Source organism: Perca flavescens, chromosome 8 (assembly GCF_004354835.1).
Source record: "Perca flavescens isolate YP-PL-M2 chromosome 8, PFLA_1.0, whole genome shotgun sequence".
NCBI classification, from domain to species: Eukaryota; Metazoa; Chordata; class Actinopteri; order Perciformes; family Percidae; genus Perca; species Perca flavescens.
This window is the reverse complement of record NC_041338.1, coordinates 32468548-32489677: the sequence shown is the minus strand read 5'-3', so window position 1 is coordinate 32489677 and position 21130 is coordinate 32468548. Positions and strand designations below refer to the sequence as shown.

The window sequence follows — 21130 nt, the reverse complement described above, 5'->3', positions numbered from 1 at the left end:
ATCTACCTCCCTGGTCTCTCATTGGCCAAAACTCATTAACAGTTTAATGAGAATGTGAGTTGACTTAGCAGGTCAGAATGGTAGTAACTTTCTGCTTTATCAGATGATAAGGTGTGTGTGTGTGTGTGTGTGTGTGTGTGTGTGTGTGCATGTGTGCTCTACAATGATACTCACCCAAGATATTTCAAGTATCAACCCCCCCTCCCCTTTCTTGCTCGAAATGAGGCTGTAAGTATGCAGTTTCCTCCATCACAGAGAACATTGAAAAGTATCAACATAAATTCACGTCAGTTACAACTAATCCTGATGATGGCAAGTTTTTTTTTTTTAAATGTAAACTAAACAATATAAAAGTACAGAAATATAATCAGCAAAATGTACTTAAAGTATCAACCGTATATTGGATTGTGACACTGGATTATTAATGATCAATGAATGCATACGTTTATTGTTGTTGTAGCTGGACGAGGTAAAGCACATTTGAACCAATTAAAGGGGAACTCCACAAATCTTTCGCATTGATTTCAGTTTACTCATCATGAGGAGTAGATACGCAGCCTGTGAAAACAGCTGCATGATATCTTCTGTGGCTTTGCACAATGTTCATCATCACGGTTATCTCAATTTGGGCTCGCAGACTAATTACTAATTTAAACTAATTTATGACAGAAAGCCTTCGTTCCAAACCGAAATTGTGGAGTTTAAATGATCGTGACATTTATCTGCCAAGGAGAGGGGGGGGGGGGGGGATGTCTATCAGAAGATGTTTTGAGTTGGATTATGGGAAATGTAGGACCCAAGGTTTTTTGGAGCTTGATCCATAGAGAAATTTCTATCTCTGCTGCATCGATTTGGATCGACAATCCTTTGTGTCTCTCGCTGTTTCCTAAATTCCCTTTTCAACAAATTACAACATCCAAAGTAACTAGTTACTACAGCTGTCACATGAAAGTAATGAAATACATATTTCCCTCTGAAATGCAGTGGAGAAGAAGTATAAAGCAGTTGTGAAAACCTTGGTTGACATCTGTTGGTAACTGACTGAATTCAATCCGTTCTTCGTCAAAGAGGAAACTAGAAAGGTTTAACAGCCACCTCTCAAACCTACAGGTCAGTGTTTTGATATTCAAAAACATTTGTTTTTGTGGACAATCACTTTCATATGATATGTCTGTGTGCATACTGTACATGCAAGTGCGTAGTCAGTGTGTGTGTGTGTGTGTGTGTGTGTGTGTGTGTGTTTGGGTTCAGCAGCCCCTCTGACACACATACCAATGCTGCTGAATCACCTGATGACTGCATCCAGTTTAACTTTTAACTGATCCTATCAACAGCCGCACCTGTCCTCTCTTTGAACACTTGTGTGGCCACGTTTTTAGCATGTATCACTTACACCAGGGAGACAGGCAAACACAGAAGGACACCCAAAAACAAACTGACACAGGTAGAGAACAGTGGGGGAGAATTAAAGGCTGCTGGAGTTGACTTTGGAGAGAAGATTAGAAACAGGGAGTGGAGAGGCTGATGTGAGATTGTTAGTGTGTCATTATGTAACGCACACAAAAGATCATTATTGTTCATGTCGTCTCATGTGTTTTCGAACAATTCTAGTAGAAAAGTGAGCCACTAAAAACACTTAAGAAGTCAGTCTTGCATTGCATAATTAACACAGAAGCATTGTTGATACAGGGAGAAACCATAGACTGTATAAAACTGGTAGAGACACAATTTTAGGCAATAAAGTGACTTAATTTCTGACTTTGTAAAGAAATATAAATGCCTTTTGCGTCACGCATGCATACAAAAGATTGCATTTACTTTATGCAAAACATTTTTGAGTATTCATAATAGTATTAGACACCTTTTAAATTACAATAGTGTGTCTTTAAGTTTTCATGTCGTATCATGTGTTTTAGAACAATTCTAAGAGAAAAGTATGCCACTAAAAGCACTTAAGAAGTCAGTCTTGCATTGCATATTTAGCACAGAAGCATTGTTGATACAGGGAGAAACCATAGAGTGCATAAAACTGGTAGAAACACAATTTCAGTTATTAAAGTTACTAAATGTCACTGATTTTGTCAAGAAATATAAATGCCTTTTGTGTCACACATGCATACAAAAGGCTTTACTGTGTCAAAACAAACTCTCAAACTCCTGATGAGAGGACACCAGTAGCACTGGGGGCGGCTGAGTGAAGGACTGAGAGTGAAGGGAGATGAAAGACAAGCCTGGTGTGGCAGGCGAGATGGATGCTAAGAGTGAGATGCAAAGACAGACATGCCTCATGCTCGTGTTAGCCGGGGCTTAACATGGCTTTCGCTGGGATAATTTAAGCCTGGAGGCAAAGATACTTCAGCAAGGTGGAAGATAACTACTAATCTGACGGGCCGTGTTGTCCTGATGGTCTGGAAAATTCCACCACAGCTTTCTCAACTACATCTGTTTCTCTCAGCCTAGTCTCGCTTTGCCAGACCTTCCTCCGCAGCGCTGCGGAGGAGGGTCTGGCTAGTCCACACAGCATTCCCGGGATGGGATAGAAACGTGTTCTGGTTTATCGGCATTTCTTTTAACCAATCCCATTCGTCATGGGTTGCGCTATGTGCCGGACGGAGCCCCCGCGCCTCTGTAAAATAGCCTCGGGAAAGAATTTGATTTTGGTGGAACGTGTGAAGGTTTAAAAGTTGTTTTAGTCGTGCAACAGAAAACTCTGATTGGACAGATAGTCTAGCTAGCTGTCTGGATTTACCCTGCAGAGATCTGAGGAGGAGTTAACCATAGTCCTCAGAAATTCGTCAAGGATATAGACTACGTTACAAATAGGAGATTCTCTTCACCTCACCTTATCAAAGGAGACACTGTGGGCCACACCTTCTACTGTGTATTGCTGCAGGTGGTATAAGACATGTATGTTTCTCTGGAATTAAGAAATTAATTAATATCCTCTCAGTCATACCCACATAGTTTGAATTGTGTACTGTGGAGGATTTGAAAGCCCCCCGGGGGTCATGACATTTAACATGAAGTGCTTCCCCCTTTCTTATCTTCTTGCCTACTTGATCTGTTTGTCTAGAAATAATGTTTCATAAAACACATTATTATCTTCTTCAGTATTAAACTCATTTTCCTAGCACTTTGAGTGCTTATTCTAGTCATGGGATGTATTGTAAAAACACTGAGATCCTATGCTTTGCCCTCAGTTGCAATGTTTGGGTTACATTGTATTTTCATTATATTGTTCAATTATTGCTCTTTGAGATACAAACTTGAGCTAAAAGCATGCTTAAACACCAATATCCAATCAACTTTCTTTTTGATTTGTGCCATAAATGAGCCATAGACCTTGTTGGCACACAATGTGAAAAATTGATTGTAATTGCATCTAATTTGATCTTTTATCTTCTCCATTTTATTTGGTCGTGATTTATTGATGCTAACATGTTAAATGTAGCAACTTTAAAATCTCTTTTTCGCAACAGTTTAGGAGGATCAATGGCCCCAGAGAGACCTCAGAGTCCAGTCTCTCAAGAGTAGAAAAGTATTCAGTATTCAAATATGGCTCAAAAGCCTGTGTTCTCTCATTTTTATAGACAAAAGGTTGAAAATGATTGATTGGATATTGATGTTCAATATCCAATCAATCATTTTCAACCTTATTTCAGAACAATAGAATTCAGATTTGTGCCACTAAGCATTTCCATTTGTGCCATAAAGGAGCCATACATCCTGCTGGCACAATGTGAAAAATTGATTTTGAAGCCGTCTAATTTTGTCTTTTATCTTCTCCTTTTTAAGCTGTCGTGATTTATTGATGCTAACATGCTAAATGTAGCACCTTTAAAATCTGTTTTTCTCAACCGTCACACAAAGGCATAAGGGTCCAGTCTTTCAAGAGTAGAAATGTATTCAAATATAACCCTAAAAGCCTGTGTTCTCTCATTTTTATACAGACCAGGTTCTTTACAAATCTTTCGGGTTGCCCAGCAACTGCAAAAAGGACAACCTGTCCTGAAAGCCACGGTCACGGCTCAGTTCACCAGAGGGAGGGGGAAGTCTAGACCGCAGTATTTACAGGGATAAGAAGAAATGAGGGGGGGCTAGAGGTGAAGGGTCAGAGGTCACTACCAACCAGTGGGAACAAAAAAAAGGGTTTCTTCTTTCTGTCAACAAAAGGTAGAAACAAAATGCAAGGACTGTGTGCTCAAAATGTTGCGCAAGCATGGAGTTTGAAGGTTTAAAGGCCAACCAGTGGAAGACGTACTCAGATCCTTTACTTAAGTAAAAGTACTAATACCACACTGTAAAAATACTCTGTTACAAGTAAAAGTCCTGCATTGAAGATGTTACTTAAATATGCAGTAGGTAAGACTTATAAAACTAACTTTCTGTCATATTTGCTGAAACTGCCCCTATGTTCCAGTAGAACTACATGAAGCAGGTCATTAAAATAAAAATCCAGCTCCTCTGGCTCCACCTACAGCTTGTAGTGAGATTTGCAAAAATCCACCGCTCCCTGTTCAGATGCACCAATCATGGCCAGGGGGGGGTGTCTAACTGTGTGTCAATCACTGCTCGTGCAGTCATTCTCCCTTGTGGGGGGAAGAGCTTAGGAGACCGTGGGCTTTTTCAGGAAGGGGGGGGGGGGAGGGACTGAGAAGCTCCGCATATGTGCGCCCGCTCCACCAACTGAGCCAACCGGCCACAAACGGGCATTTTTGACTAAGTGGCTGCTGCACATCGATTGCACAATACCCACCGTATGGAAAGTATGACGCAGGAACAAACTATGTGAGCAGATAGTAATTTACACCACGGGTACTTGTAATTAAAGTTCTACACTGTACAGCCGTGCTTTACGTTTGCCTCCAGGGCAGGTTTGAGCTGCTTGTCTTGTAAAACAAAAGATAAAAAGAAAAGTTCTAGCTCTGCTAGTATAGCTTTATTAGACTGACAAGAGTTGATTTGACATTACATAGGAACATGTACCTTCAGGATATTTTTTTTTTTTATGTACAACAAAATCTTACATACGCACACAAGTAACAGACAGTGTTAAGCACAAAGTGGTGGAGAATCACACGATCAAAGTGACAGCAGTCTTTGGGCATCGTGCGGGGGGTGTGAGGTGGCTCCGCTTTGTTCAACTCTACGTTCTCGACTGTTTTTTGCGGTGATCTAGCTGTCGAGCTGAATGAGAATCCGCGACCACGTGTTTATCATCAGACGCATGCTGCTAGCCCACGCGGACCCCCCCCCCACGATACCTTCTCTTTATTTACAAAATGGCAGTGGTTTCGTCTAGTAAAAAAAAAGAAAAGATTGATTAGGTGGCTTTGTTCAATTGTTCGTGGCACTATTCACTCACCACCGGTCTTAAAGAAGAGGCTCATCATCAATACAAAAATATAGTACAGCAATTTTCTTGTCATAGCAAACATTCATACCTGTCCGTCAATGGCCCAGTCACATCAGCAGCCATTCAGATAAAATGATAAAAACATAACCTGCTACACAAAGCAAACATAAAAGGGGGGCATAAACATCAGCAGTGGTTTGCAAGTTTTAGCACATTTGCGACCAATATTGTGCAATTTGCATCCCAGCTAACCACTTTGTAAATCACCCTCATGTGTTTTAGAAAATGTTGTTTTTTTCCATTGTTGAAAGCAGCCATTAGTTTCCGTTCATTTCTGTACAATATGAGAACTCTTGAAAGGTGCTTGAGTTGTGTAATTCATCAAAGTATAGATATATACTTATATAGATAGAACACATAGGGAATGCCCTGAAGGAAGCAGACGTTTTATATTTTAGTCATAAATGTTACCAGGGGCACGTTCAAGCTCACAACGGCGTGCACCGTGTTGCTACGGTTTCCTGGTTGAACGACATGTTTCCTCGGAACGGTGTGACACGGCGGGCAACCAAGGGGGTAAGCTTCGCTTCAGAACTCGAACCTCCGATGGCGCCATTTTGTTGCTACAAAGCGATCACCTCTTGTTAGCATTCCATTTTTTTTACGTCACTTGACTGTGAATAACTTTACATCTGAAGCGTTTAAAGACTCTATTTGGCCATTGTTTATTTCTAAAGAAACACGACAATGTATAAAAGGCTCCATTACCTTGTACCTCACGTTATGGCTCCGTAGCAGACGCTTTTGTAAAAATAGGCTAACGATTGGGTCATAACCAAGTGACTTACTGTCGCACAGTAGAGGAATTACCGTATAGTACAAGAGAAGCTCGCAGGCAGTATCGACTTACTGTACATGAGCTGTTTAGGTTTAATTACTAATGTTAACTAGCATGTTAGTTCGCAATAATTAGCCTGTGCCCATGTTATCTCCTTACATATACCTACACTCTCCGTAAGATTAGAAATGATTGAGATTTCTCTTCGCACAGCTACCAGAAGACTTACAACTTTCAGACACGTTGCTCGTGTCACATTTACGTTGTCTCTGTCAGTTGGAGGCTGCGCAGTAAAGCAAGAGATCACCGGAAAAGTGCTTCTAATAGCCTTCACTGGTCTCCGTCCAGAGCAACGGGGGCTATTGGTCCATTTTATATATATGTCAATGAGTGCAACTGCTTTCTTCTTTCTTTCTTTCTTTCTCTCGTTTGGTGGGTGTGTCTCTCGTTTATTGGCTGTGTCACAGTTGATACCCAATCAGCAGAGACGTGTCTGTAAACTCCTGGTAACAACAGGGTGTTCAACGCTTAAACAAAAACCAGTGTTGCGACGTTTTGTCGGGGCTGAACGTGGCCCTGACAAAATGCCTCAAGTGATGTCACTAGAGGCGGCTGTTGGTAGTGGATCGAGGCTAGCATAATGTCTGAAACACCTGAATGTCCTTACTGAACTGTGGACGGTCAAGTTGCATTGTGGGTAACGTAGATGCCACTTTTTGATGAGAAAAAGAATGCGTGGAATTAAGAAGTTCTGCTAAAAAGGGTTCTGTAAAACTCATATTTAGGAAATAAGTTGTATGCCTATATTACTACAGCAAACTGATAAGGATTTGTATACATTTTATGATACATGTTCCCAAAAATAAATCCTCAGGGGCCTTTGGCATACGTCTTTTCAATTGTCAATCGTCGTTATGATCGTCAATTGGCCCAACTCTAGAGCTGAATCGATTAGTTGTCAACTATTCAACGAATCGCCAACTATTTTAATAATCAATTAAGAAATCGGTTGGAGTTATTTTTTCTGGAAAAAAACGAAAACTTCTCTCACTGCAGCTTCTTAAATGTGAATATTTTCTAGGTTTCTTCACTCTTCTATGACAGTAAACTGAATATCTTTGAAAACAAGACATTTGAGGACGTCATCTTGGGCTTTGGGAAACACTGATCCACATCTTTCACCATTTTCTGACATTTTACGACAGTGAAAAGAATCCCTAATCTCTGCCTTACAGTGTGACACGCTGTACACACTTACAATACATCTATTTGCACTTTAACTACATTGCCGCACAACAGTAATAGAATATCAGTGACAAAACTTAACGTTGACTTGATGTTGCCTGTGATGGATTACACAACTCAAGCGAGAATCTGAATATCCTACTGTGCAGTAATGAATGGGAGCCAGCAGCTGCCTGGAACGGACTAAAAACTGAATTAGCATGCTTTGAGGAAAAAAAAATTGTACATGAGTCGGGTTTAAGAAGCTGAAACTTGCAAACACACTGGCACGGCCTTTTAACATTGAAATATATCTTCATAATGACTTAATGCGTCGTCATGAAGTTACAGTGGTATACAGCTGTCACTTAGTCACATAACAACACACTCCTGGTTAGAAGCCAGATGAACACAAGGACCCTTTGAGGTAAAAAATGTTTTTACTTGAAGCTCTCAGTGAAATCTTTATGGGACCACAAGCTCTTTGTTGGAATTTGGACCACAAGTTATTTAGGTAATAAAATGTCAAAGATGAACTTTTAGGTCTCAGGGAACCCTCGTGTCCTTTGTCTAGGTATCATTTTATCAGGTACAGCGTGTTCTCTGCCAATAAAATGTAAGATATACGAAAAAGAGACAAAATCTGACATACGGTTAGCGAAAAAATCCCAGGACATAGTTCTTATTGGTTCTCCTTGTTCTTTCCAGGCGTGTGCATGTTGTCATAGTTGTACTGTTCTGACATGATGGGATATTTCAGGTTTAAAAAAATAAAAAAAAAGAGAGGAGGAAATCAAGGGTGCTTCTGACCCTTTGCACTGGGAAACATCTGGGGATTTCACGCAGGTGAGTCACAAGGAGACTGCCAGATGTTTTTTTTTTCTTCCTCCAAGCACATCAAAAGCTAATTGTCCAAAATGTAATTACACAAATAAAAGCATCCAGTGAACTGCACGCAGGCAGCAGAGGGGTGGTTTCTCTTTCCCACATCCCACCTTACACCTACACTGATGTTCCCCGGTTACCTTCCAACCATCATCGACCTCCACAGTGCCTGGGTTTACTTAACCCGAGGCGCCGCAATCTATCAAAGCAGCCCGGCGTTCTCTCTCTTTGAGCGCGGGGGCGCTGGAGGTGTGACATTTTCTATACGACACAATAACACGGCCCATTTGTCAAACATTCACATTACAGAGAGCGAAAAAAAGGTTCTGAGCCACATCCGCGTATCGGAGCACATGTGCCACCCAGAGAGGAGCAGACGCAGAAAATCTATCCTCTCCCTGTGTGGGTACAGCAGTCAATGAGATTTCGTTTTTTTTTGGTGGGGGGGGGGTGTTTGATGAATAGCGTTGTGCTTGCTTGACAGTGGCCTTTGTCCGCTGGGACTCTTTGAGGAGGAGTTCCCTGTGTTGTAATGGTCATGTAGAGAGAAGCAGGAAAGACTGATCTCCTGCTCCTCGGGGGTCGATAAAAGGCCAGAAAAGTCCATAAGGTCAGCCCCTATAGTTCATGGAGAACCCTGTGGTCTGGCGATGGTTTCGAAAGGGGTCAAAGGTCAGACGATCTATGTACATTGAGTGAACAGTCAAAGCTCTCGAAACTGTTGTTTTTTCCCCCCCCCTCAGCCTACAGGGTCCAGTGTTTGGCCAGTACGTACAGTAGTTCTTCATCGCCTCGCTGCTTTCTTCCTTTGCTCCTTTTTGTTTCTCAGTGTCTGAGTCTTTTTCCACCTTCCCTCCATTCTCTCTCTCTCTCTCTCTCTCTCTCTCTCTCTCTCTCTCTCTCTCTCTCTCTCTCTCTCTCTCTCTCAGGTGCAGCAGTCTCGCTCCACGTGGCAAAAGAGGGGGGACATGGTTGGCAGCGACGTGGAGGTGGAGGGGTCGGATGAGGAAGACATGAAGGAGGACGCGACGACGGTGGGGGTGTTGGTGGAGTAGGCGAGGAGCGAGGGGTAAGGGCTCATCTTTTCGATGTTGACGTAGGTGGTGTTGAGCAGGACGTAGTGCTCGCCGCTGAAGCTGGAGAAGATGGTGGCGATGCGGGACACCAGCTCGTGGAAGGAGGGCCGCCGCTCGGGCTTCGGATGCCAACACTCGATCATCAGCGTGTAGCTGCGGGGGAGAGGGAGGGAGAGGAGTCTTTTTTTCAGCGTCTTAAATTTGAACGTTAACTGCTTTTCTCGGTTTAATATTTTAGAATAGAATGCCTTTTATTGTCATACACATGTACAATGAGATTGAAAGCAACTTATTTTCCAGTGCCAACATGTGATAAATATAACAACATGGAATAAAATAAGTAGTGCAAAAAAAGGGGTATGGGTATGGTGCACAGTTCTGAGACTGTGAAGTCAGTGCAAATGTGAGTTCAAATTGGTTATGTCTTTTGGAAAAAAACTGTTCTTCTTTGGGTCGGGTCTGTTGGTTGAACAAGAGACTAGGCATGGGCCAGTTACTGGTTTCAAGGTATACCGTGGTTTGAAAAAGTCAAGGTTTCAAAACCACTAAAATGTTCTGTCATATCGTTCCTAACTGGTCATTTCCACCAACTGCGGAACGTCTGCGGATCCGCTCCGGAACTGCGGCGGAGTCATTAGGTTTCCATTAAAGACAATGTGTTTATTTCCACTGTGTTTATTTATTTTGTGACAAAAAACGTATGCATGCTAGAAATAGGACCGACGCCTATTTTTCAAGCAACACGGAAGCGTGTTGGAAGCGTTTACAGGCAAAATACAATAGGAAAAGATGTTTATATGTCATTTAGACAAAAATACATTTAATAAATGACATTTGGATGTTAGAAAGTCTCTAGGTTTTGACATAAATGCAGGTATAAATGTAATTAAAAAAATAATAAATAATTATCGATTTTCAACTATTGCACCGGTCAATACAAAAGGAAATATTCTGTAGCCTATATTTTGCTGTCAATACTGCCGACGTTTGTCTTTGCTGTAATCAGATCAGTATATCTTTATGTTTATGGGAAACATAAATGTGTAGAGACGAGGCTAGCAGCAGCAGCGCCGCGTCAGACACGTTTCTGGTGTGCAAAGACGTAGAAAACGCCACGCAGACGCCACGCAGGCAGTGTGCAGGAGGCCTAGGAGGTAACTTTATGTTTTTAACTCTATCAGAGGGGCTTCACTCTTAAATTCAACAATCTAAACTAATAGTTCATTTCATCACTCAGCAGTCAAAGGTTCAGTGAAGTTATTCCTCCCTCGCAACGTGTCTCAAAGATAACTGTCACACCAACAATCAGTCGTCTTTTATCAAAACTCTTCACCCCTGTCAGAAGTTGACGTCTCTCTTATTACCATTATTGTTTTTCTTTTCCTGACTTGCCACCCTATCACTGTTAAAAATGAAGAAAAATGCCCCCCCCCCCCCTGATTACGACAGGTCCAAGGTATCTGCCAGCGACTGCTATCACCAAAACACCCTGCGAACGATCGGGAGTGAAGAATTGCGGGAATGTTTGCAGATGTGCATCACCCCCCGATGTCTCGGTTTAATTTACAGCTTGGGAACTTTTTGGGCCTCTACCTCCCTCACCTGAACACTCCCACTCGACCTCTAGTTTCCACACACACACACACACACTATATAGACATGCAGTGAACACTCCTGATGTTATCTGCACCGTATGAGATCACCCTTGGCGTCCGTTTCACTTCACTCACCGGTGGGTCGGACTTAAATGGACAAAGACAAATCCACGAGTAAGCGAGCGGATGCGTGAGCTGTCCTGACACTGAAATACTTTCCTGCGATTTGATGTGACATTTTATATAAATAACTGTAAGTTTTGTTTCTTTCTATCGCTCATTACTCAAAGAGGTTGCTCTTTTTGTTTTGTTTTTCAGCCACGTCAGGTTTGGCAGAATTTTATCAGCAGAAAAGAGAACTTTTTCTAAACATTGATAGTCTGGCAATCTCGGCTGTGAACAGATCCAAATAAAACTCAAAAAGTGTTGACGGAAAGCTCAAGAAAAGAGTGGCTGCACTTAATTACCACGGCAAAAAAAAAAAAAAAAAAAAGAGACAAATAAAAAAATACTATACTGGCACTGGATTTCATTTTCCAAACTTTCTTTGTGCTTTAGCGGTGAAGCAAGAAAAGTGACTTTCACTTGACCCACAGCTGTGATGAGATGTAACGCTCGACCGTGAGCGGGTTTCAGACTGTTGCTGAGGTAGATGATGGATGATCGAAACCTGAGTGGTTTTTATTTATGACTTCCATTGCTTATACAGCTCTTTCACCTCCACCTTTTTCCCCCTGCTGCTCTCTCCTGATTTTAAGACTCTCGCTCTCTCCTCATGATGTATTTAAGTGCAGCTCTACACTTTATCACTCACACTAACTTAGCCGTGGCACTTTGCTAGAGGAGGTGAATGACAGGTGAGTATAAGCATATATATATATATATATATATATATATATATATATATATATGGGAGTGTAAGTGTGTGTGGGTGTGATTGTGTGTGTGTGTGTGTGGGTGTGTGTGTGTACTTACAGGGCGTCAGGGCAGAACTCGGGCTGCAGCAGCCTCCTCCCCTGCAGGAGGAACACGGTGATGTCGAAGGAGTTCACGTCCGAATACGGTGGGGCGCCACGGGTCATCAGTTCCCATAGCAACACGCCAAATGACCACTATAGTAAAGACAAGAAAATTGAACTCTCACTGTTGTCCTTTTACCAGTCTTGCATTGCCAGACCAATCTCCACAGCACTGTGGAGTAAGAAATTTGTGTTTCTTTCGACCAAATTGTCAAAGAAAATAACGCGGGTGCTTCCATACAAAGCTCTTCACAAGTAAAATAAATGATCAGTCCACTACTTTCATTGAATGTGTGTGTTTTATAAAATGTTATAGCATTTAAAAAAAAAAAAATAAATGACAAAAGAACGTTGATAAAAGTGTCAAAAATTCCAGAAAAAGCTTCAGAAATGCAGCAAAAAAACAGACGAAAACATCAATAAAGTGCTGAAAAAACAAAAATCTACAAAACCATCGTAAAAAGTGACAAAAAACGTAAAAAAAAATTACATTACGAAAATCCCGGGAAAAGTGACAAATGTCGAAAAAGAACAACTCAAATTTTGACCCAGACAAACAAAAAGTTGCATGGTCGACAGGAAGACAATACAAGGGTTAAACCAATCCCAATGGTCTTGGGCGGCGCTAAACTCCGGACGCAGTGAGCGTGGCTCTGCTAAATTGTCTCGGGAAGAAACTTGTGTTGGTGGAACATTTGCACCCCGAAAAAAAAAAAATGCAACATTTAATATTAAATTAAATGGACTGTTCTTATATAGCACTTTTCTAGTCTCAACGACTACTCAAAGTGCTTTAACATGGTACAGGAACCATTCACCATTCATACACTGTGGCCGAGGCTGCCGTACAAGGTGCCACCTGCTCATCAGATAATCAGTCACACACATTTACACTCCGATGCGCAGCTCGGGGTTCAGTGTCTTGCCCAAGGACACTTCGACATGGGACTGCAGGGCCAAGGATTGAACCACCAACCTTCCGATTGGCAGGCAACCGCTCTACTACTGAGTCACAGCCGCCCCACAGCCATAGCCGCCCCCAGTTAACTGTTCACACAATACAGTAACGTGAGCTATTTAAATTAGCTCAATATGTGTAAAACATAATTTGCTGTTGCCAATGTATCGCCACGTGTAACGTTACTTTGTCCACAGCAATCCCCACCAATCTGTCCCAAAACGCCCAAGTTAGATAGTAAATGCCGTAAACATAGTCTTTTGTAAATCTGTACAAGCGTTCACCGAAAGAACCGAGCAACCCTGCCTTGTTGCACGATCCCAAATGTCTTCCAAAGTTGCCATTTTCAGTGTAGATCGAAGGTTGTGTTGTGGTTTCCCGTAGCTAAGGGATTTTGAGAATGGCAACACACAATGATAAGAAGCGGACGGGGCAAAGCCTGGCATTGCGCCGGATGTCAGGATTTATGCTGGAATACGTACTTCTGCTAATCCAGACTTTTATGAAGTTATTTCCATTACGTTTGCAGTTGTTGTGTAACAGTCCTCACCACGTCGGACTTGGGTGTGAACTTGTGTGTCTGCAGACTCTCCAGAGCCATCCACTTGACGGGCAGCTTGACTCCACTCTTGTTGTGGACGCTGTAATATTCTTTATCATAAACGTCTCTGGCCAGTCCGAAGTCTGCCACCTTCACTGTGTAGCTCTCATCCAGCCTGTCGGGGCAAAGAAAGGACTTTTTATTGTAGTTCTTTTTTTTTTACTTTGCTCTTCTCTTTGATCTTAAAACTAATCAACCCTTCCCAATTTTCTCCTTCTCTTGTATTCTTTCTCATCTCCTACGCAGTACTATATCTTTTCTGTTCTCTTTCCCTTCCCAGCTGTATTTAATTCTATTTTAGTCCCATCTATTGTACTTTGCTCTATATATAAAACACACTCGTGTGATGTTGAATGAATAGATGTGAACTTACATGCAGTTCCTGGCAGCCAGGTCTCTGTGGACAAACTTCTTGCTGGCCAGATACTCCATCCCTCTGGCCACCTGCAGCCCGAAGCCCATCAGGTCCTTCACTGTTGGGTTCTGTGGGTAAAAACAATCATCAAAGTTCTATGAGACAAAATAACTGGCTGGGTTTCAAATTATTATTAGATCAACTTGTACTGTGTTGACTGATCTATGCAGGATGTACTGTACATCTCAGTTGCAATCGCTGTTTTGCACATTATCTTAAAGTTCTATTTTTTTCCACATCTCCTATATATATATATATATATATATATATATATATATATATATATATATATATATATATATATATATACACACAGTGCTGCTCATAAGTATACATACCTTAATTAAAAAAATTAGGAAAAATTCAACCTTTTAAAGACACCAATTTTTTTTGTGAATGAATAATGTATCATAAATAAATAAATGTTTTTCCTTAAAATACAGGGAGCATAAGTCAGTACACACCTATGTTAAATTCCCATAGAGGCAGGCAGATTTTTATTTTTAAAGGCCAGTTATTTTATGGATCCAGGATACTATGCATCCTGATAAAGTTCCCTTGGCCTTAAGAATTAAAATAGCCCCCCCACATCATCACATACCCTTCACCATACCTAGAGATTGGCATGGGGTACTTAAGATCATCTCTCAATGCAAATCAAACCAGCTATTAGGCTAACTGAAATAAAACCATGCCAATCTCTATGTATGTGCTGTAAATAAATCGTAACATCTGGAGTGTGTCCATACATGTCCTTCATCGCGAATGAAGTTGCGCAGGTCGCCGTGCTTCATGTAGGGCAGAACCACCAGCGGCGAGCCCTCTGGCGGCAGGCAGATTCCCAGCAGAGAGAGAACGTTTGGGTGGCTGAAGTCCTTCATGATGATCCCTTCCTTCAGGAACTGGGACACCTCTTCCAGATCTGTGATGCCTTTATCAGGAAAAGAAAAGAAAAGAAAAAACATTACCATTTTAACAGTTGTGTTTTAGAGCAGTGGTTCTCAACATGGGGGTCGGGACGCCTAAAGGCTCTGACACACCAACCCAAAAAAGGCAGAAAAAGGCAGTCGGACTGATCAGTCTAACCGAGTTGGTCAAAAAAGTGCCTCGGAACACACCGAAGCAACACCGACTTGAGCGTACGTTCTGCGCGCGTGCGCGAGACGTAATACGTCTCCATAACAGCAGGCAGCGCTATTGTTGCCCAAAAAAACTAAAACTGGCCGCTGATTGGACGAACGCGTCACATGGGTCTGGCTTCTCCCGAATTTCAAAGCCAGACCATAATGGCGGCTTGTTTGGATTACGATCTCGTATTGTACTAAAATAGTTCACAGAAACGTGTTTCTGAAAACATTTGAAGCGAGAAATAGGCCATGCAGTTGCTGAATTTGTCTTCACTTCAGATCGACAAAAGATTTTCGTCAGATTTTGAGAGGCTTAGTCATGCTCCTCCCGCTCGTCATTTACGGTAACTGGTCATTGAGTCCGACTGATTCAACAAGTCAAATTGGCGGGAGAGGGTTATTGTTCTTGTTCAGTTGTATTTGTCTGTTCTGTATGTAAAAAAAATTTATAAATACAAAAGTTGATCCTAAAAATATAAAAAAGCATTAAACAATAATTTGGCAGCCCCCTGCAGTGACTCTGAGGACTCCCTAGGCAGTCCCTCCAGAAAAACATGATTATGCGATCGCATAATTCAATGCATAATCAGCCAAAGTCTGCATATTTATATATGCCGCATTTTCGCCGCATAATTGCAGATTTCCGCGCAAAATATGCGGGCCTTGCATGATTTCATAATCCTTGCATTTTCGTTGCAAAAAAGTCACATATATCCTAGCAGAAAGTTGAAATATGTTGCGTTTACTTCACACAAGAGCAGCCATTTTCCCCTGTTGCCATGGGAACGTTATGAAGTGACGTTATGAAGTGACGTAATTACGCGACGTGAACATCATCGAAAAGCAGGGTGTTGGGGAATCACTTTTTTTTCTCTTTTTCATCAAACCGCAATTTTTGCAAGTTCCCGCAATTTCATCGCATACAATTGCATAAATATCACGCATATTCCATCGCATTTTTTAAGAAAATTTACCGCATAATCAAGGATTTTTTCCCGCAACAATCAAAAAAACTGAAATTTTTCTGGAAGGACTGCCTAGTTGAAGATCTCTGTTCTAGAGAAAGTAACGTACAGGGAGATTCGGCGATGTTGGGTATTGAAAAGATCTTTCAGACTAAAGTTGCAACATGGAGCAACTCTGCTGTACTGACATTAGCAGGAAGGACATTCCTTATAAACCTTTGGGGGAAAAAAAGGATGCTGATGGTAATAAAAAAATAAATAAAAAAACAAACTCCCTGAATATCCTCACCCAGACCTGACCCGCGCCAAATTCCCATTTGCCAATTGCATCTCTGCGTCTGATGTCCCGCACTTTAGCCCCACTGACTCTGCTGTAATCTGGTTAGAGATGGAAGCTCTTTAGAGCTGGACAAACCAGCAGAGTGGCCTTCACCTGAGGTTAGACCCCAAAGATACAAAGAGATGACATTTGATTTCAGAGCCACAATTTGAAAAATGATGCCATTACTGTGTGGTGACACTTTATTCGAAGGGGTGTGCATAAGACTGACATGACACTGTCACAACCGTTTAGGAGTTTGTTTTGAATGTTTATGACAGTCATTAAGTATCATTCGGTAAATGAGAGATGACATTTGATTTCAGAGCCTCAATTTGAAAGTTAACGACACAAAAGACGTCATTGCTGTGTGGATATAACTTTCTCTATCATACACTAATCTTTCTCGAAATGCAGTAAGCGTCTCTGGCTCCTGCACTTTCAACAACTTGTCTTATATTGGGATAAAAGCACCAACTCAAGGTCTCCAATGTAACAAAAGAACGCAAACAACAATGACATAGTACTCCTTAGAAATCACTAAACTTAATAAAAAAAGGTCAATAAATCCCAGAGGACCAAGCCGGCAGCAGGCCGAGCTCATCCCATCCCACTATGGTCGGTGGCTCCTTGTGACTGCACTGGGCTTTCCTCCATATTACTCCAGCATCAATCTCCCTGGTCCAACTGACAGGTTACATGATTAGGGGGGACCCTAATGCCGTCCTCACCATCGGACGCTCATTCATCACCATCAACTCAGCCCAGAAGGATTCAAGGCTCTGATGAGATGAGCTCCTTAATGCTATTGGAGCGTTGTGATATCATGCAATAAGTATGCAATATAAGCAGATGTAGGTTGGAATAATTATTGTTGGATGTGGATATGTTTGGACAAGGAGTGTGTGTGTGTGTGTGTGTGTGTGTGTGTGTGTGTGTGTGAGGGGGAATCTGAAAAACCAGTGCTGCATTTGATTGCGAGTCACGACTAGGGACTCCTCAGTGACCATAAAAAATGAAAACAAAACATAAAATGTTACTTTAAGTCGGATGTCAGGAGCATTTTGTTAAACCTTAGCTCATGACAAGACGTTACTGTACATACAGTAAACATGGCTTCCCATTCAGTTAACAAATACATTTTTTTACAAGCCTGTATGCTTTTGAAAAGCCTTTTTTTATTTAAAATCAAAACACAGACACGGCAACAATAGTTGGCTAAATTAAAAATGTGTAGTTAAATGTTTCTGGCACTCTTGAGCAAAAAAACAAACCCTAGAATTTTAGGGGCCTTAAGCAGGATTTGGAACTAGCTTTGTCTTATCTGACGTAAGTAGCATCGCTCTCCCTCTCTCTGTTCTTTCTCTAGCTCGCTTCACCGCTTTGTTTCATCTAACGTTAGCAGCGCTAGCAACAAAAGACGCTCTCGGCTGCTTTATGGAACCAAAACTACAACTTCTTCTTGTCAAAAAAAGGACACCAAGTGTGAACATGGCCTTAGCCTATTTCGGCTCTAACTGGAGGTATTCATGACATCAGAAATCATGTAATTCCCATTTTCAACTTCCAACTATAAATGGAAGCTGCAACACTCCATGCTATGTGAAAAGTCACCATCACGAAACCCTTTCATGCAGAGGATTTCACCCCCAAACTTCTCCAGTAAAACTGCTGAAGCTCTTGTTCTAAGATGAAGGTACAGATGAATGGGAGTAAAAAATGATAAATGTTAAGTAGAGAGTTGCAAAAAAAAATCTTTTACGCTTAACACACTGTACTTGCATTGCATCACTTAAGGGGAAAACGTTTCACTTTCCTTATTTCTAAAGGCTTTGGCCCAGTTGCCTTGAACCGTGCCAGAGCATGATTGTTCCCCCCCTTCCCCCATCCCCCCTGTAAATTACGCCTATCAGTACGCCCCTTTGTACTGTACATGTAAAGGGGGTTTGTACTTACGGTTCAAGGACTTGACAGCACAGTGCTGCTTCTGCCCGTCTAGCTCCAGCAGAGTTCCATGGAAGACACAGCCGAAGTGACCTGCAGGTTACAACATGATGCTTATTAGGTTAGTCAGAATTAGTCAGCATCAGTGAATTGAATAGCTTCGAGTTCAAACCTGTAAAGTTTTTCCATATAACATTGTATTCACCCCACACTAAATAAGCCTCTCTGAAGAGATGCACCACTTTCTGTCTGAATGACCATGAGGTCCAGCTGTGAAGCAGGCGAACAATAGCAGCCAGGATCAGTGGGAAACTCAGGAGGTTAACCAGCAATTTTATTGTCGTTCCCAGGGGAATTGATTTCTTCTTTTGAAAACTTGCTATTTCTTGTTATTCACAAACCTGGTTGGAAAACATTTAAAAGAGTTTGTTAAATGTGGTGGGTTACTCGAACCCCTGAGGCCCAAGCATATAGACAGCAGACATCAAAATGGGATGCTTCACTGGTGACACTGCAGCAGCACCATCTGCATTTCACTATGACTAAGAAACATCAATACAGCATGTACATTTATTTTGGCACTGCGCAGAAGTACATTGAGAGGTACTGAGGATCAACTATATACGCTCATGTTATATATGTTAAGATACTTGGCCAATACATGTTTAAAACTAAAACTAATTTGGGTGCCCGGATAGCTCAGTTGGTAGAGTGGGTGCCCATAAATAGAGGTTTAGTCCTCAACGCAGCAGGCCCGGGTTCGACTCTGACCTGCGGCCTTTTGCTGCATGTCATTCCCCACCTCTCTCTCCCCTTTCATGTCTTCAGCTGTCCTATCAAAATAAAGGCCGAAAATGCCCAAAAAACTAATTAGATTCTGGTCATGGCTTGTTGCTTTATGTACTAACAGATGAGCAAGTAAACCACAGTTTCTAAATCTTTCCCATGAATGGTAAAAGCTGTATGGCACATCTAGATTACCAATGTAGTTTACAGTACAGCCATTAAAGGCCATTTTTGAATGTAGTGCAAATTACAGCATCCTTCACTTCTATCTTGGCTTGTTGAAGGCTTTTTTCTTGACAGAGCCACTATGATTAAGATCATGTTGGCTCCATGATCACAGCAGTTCCAGAAATCAGATAAAAAATATTTCTGTGCAGTGCTCACACATAAAAATTAGAGCACAACAATCAAGGTGACTTCATATCGTGCATGCAGCCTTTTATGTGTTTGATGGTAAACGACTGTCTGGTTGGAAAACATGTACGTGAGACCATGGGCGTAAATAAATACATACTTTCTTAAGAGCAATTACTGATAGGGACACAAATAATACATACTTGTATACAGGGTTAAGTGGGACCTAGCAGGTGGGGGAACCCAGCTTATATAAGATATGTGTACAGTAGTTGTGGAACTCCAGTAAGGCTCGGAAGGCTAGAGAAAAGAATCACTTTATCCGATGTTTAAAGTGAATAAAACAGCCTTGCCAGCCTCCTTACTGACGCGATTCCTCCTCTCCCACTGGACTTCTGTTACCGTTAACGTAAGAAGAAAACCAAGCAGTGGACCAAACCACTGCGAGGCAAGGGAGGGGGCACTCAAAATGTTTCTACACTTAGAACTTTGTTTGAGTTTGTATTTATTTTTACTACTTTACTACAATTATACAGTATATTATGTATGATACACAGCATTGATTTCTGCCTATGTGTGAGACTTGTATGTTTTGCCTGTTTTCACACCTTTAACAGCTAATTTTGATTCTCTTAAGTTACCATCACCCTCACACTAAATCTGCCCCCTCAAGTAACCCAGTATGAAGCTTTATTCATTTATACCCCACGCAAGCTAAACGCCCATGCCAATCCCCCTTGAGTTATTGTGCATTTTATTGAATTATATCTCTTAAGACATGAGGGCTTGCCCCAGACTGGGAGGGGTGCAAGAATAAAATAAGCGCGGCGTTCTCCTATCACGTCCTTGCAGATGGCTGAGGGTGTTGGATTACGACTCCCAACAATGGAGCCTGGGAATACTAGCTGTGAAAAATCATCCTACGCCACTTTCAAAATCCTGCCTTCGAAATCCAGGCTCTTTTCTTCGGGGGATCATTCAGCTGAAGGGGGCAGAGGGTTGGTTTGGGGGTCTTTCTTTTCTTGATGTTGAATTTGATCTATGGGACTGACCCTGCTATCAAAGCGGCACAAAGTGAGGCGAATTTGTGTCTGCATGTCAAGCTTGCAGTTTGATTAAGCAGGCAATTGAGCTCTTTGTGGGCGACTTTAGCCTTTGTATAGCTTTACATAAATCTCACATTTAATCTGAGCTCGCTGGATAAAAGTACCACACCACATCAGATACAATCCCGTCGTGAATTGTTTGCGGAGAAATAATGTTTTTGGTATTATTTCAAAGCTTTAAAAGCATTGACACTGCAGTTTGTATTGACTGGATCATTATACATAACTTTGTCAGCTATATAAATGTCTGCTTTGCTACTTTATTTAGCACATTAGCAGCAAGTAGCCCCTTCCTGGAAAACAAAATCCAAGAAAATTGCCAGGAAAAGCACAAGAAAATCATGGATTTTACATTTCCTCTTGTTTAAATGTAGATTAATTGCACAGCCCTACACCTGCTCTTCAGAAAAACACTCACACACCGATGGAGCACTATCTGGAGCAATTCAGGGTTCAGTGTTTTGCGAAAGGACACATCAACATGGGACTGCAGGTAGAGGGAATTGAACCACCAACCTTCCACTTGGTGGGTAACCACTCTAACATATGAACTACTTAGTTT

General features: G+C 41.6%; 1 protein-coding gene across 2 annotated transcripts in view; it reads right to left on the bottom strand.

The window, feature by feature from the left end:
- Window positions 1-8732: 8732 nt before the first annotated feature.
- met (MET proto-oncogene, receptor tyrosine kinase) overlaps window positions 8733-21130 on the bottom strand; it is an 89292-nt gene continuing 76894 nt past the window's right edge. For both annotated transcript variants that reach the window (XM_028586202.1, XM_028586203.1), the window contains 6 exons: window positions 18335-18415; window positions 14717-14898; window positions 13926-14035; window positions 13502-13667; window positions 11950-12086; window positions 8733-9532 (listed from right to left, as the gene is read on the bottom strand). In XM_028586202.1, coding sequence (XP_028442003.1) covers window positions 9229-9532; window positions 11950-12086; window positions 13502-13667; window positions 13926-14035; window positions 14717-14898; window positions 18335-18415 — 980 coding nt within the window. In that variant the 3' untranslated portion in view covers window positions 8733-9228. The remainder of the gene's footprint in view (window positions 9533-11949; window positions 12087-13501; window positions 13668-13925; window positions 14036-14716; window positions 14899-18334; window positions 18416-21130) is intronic.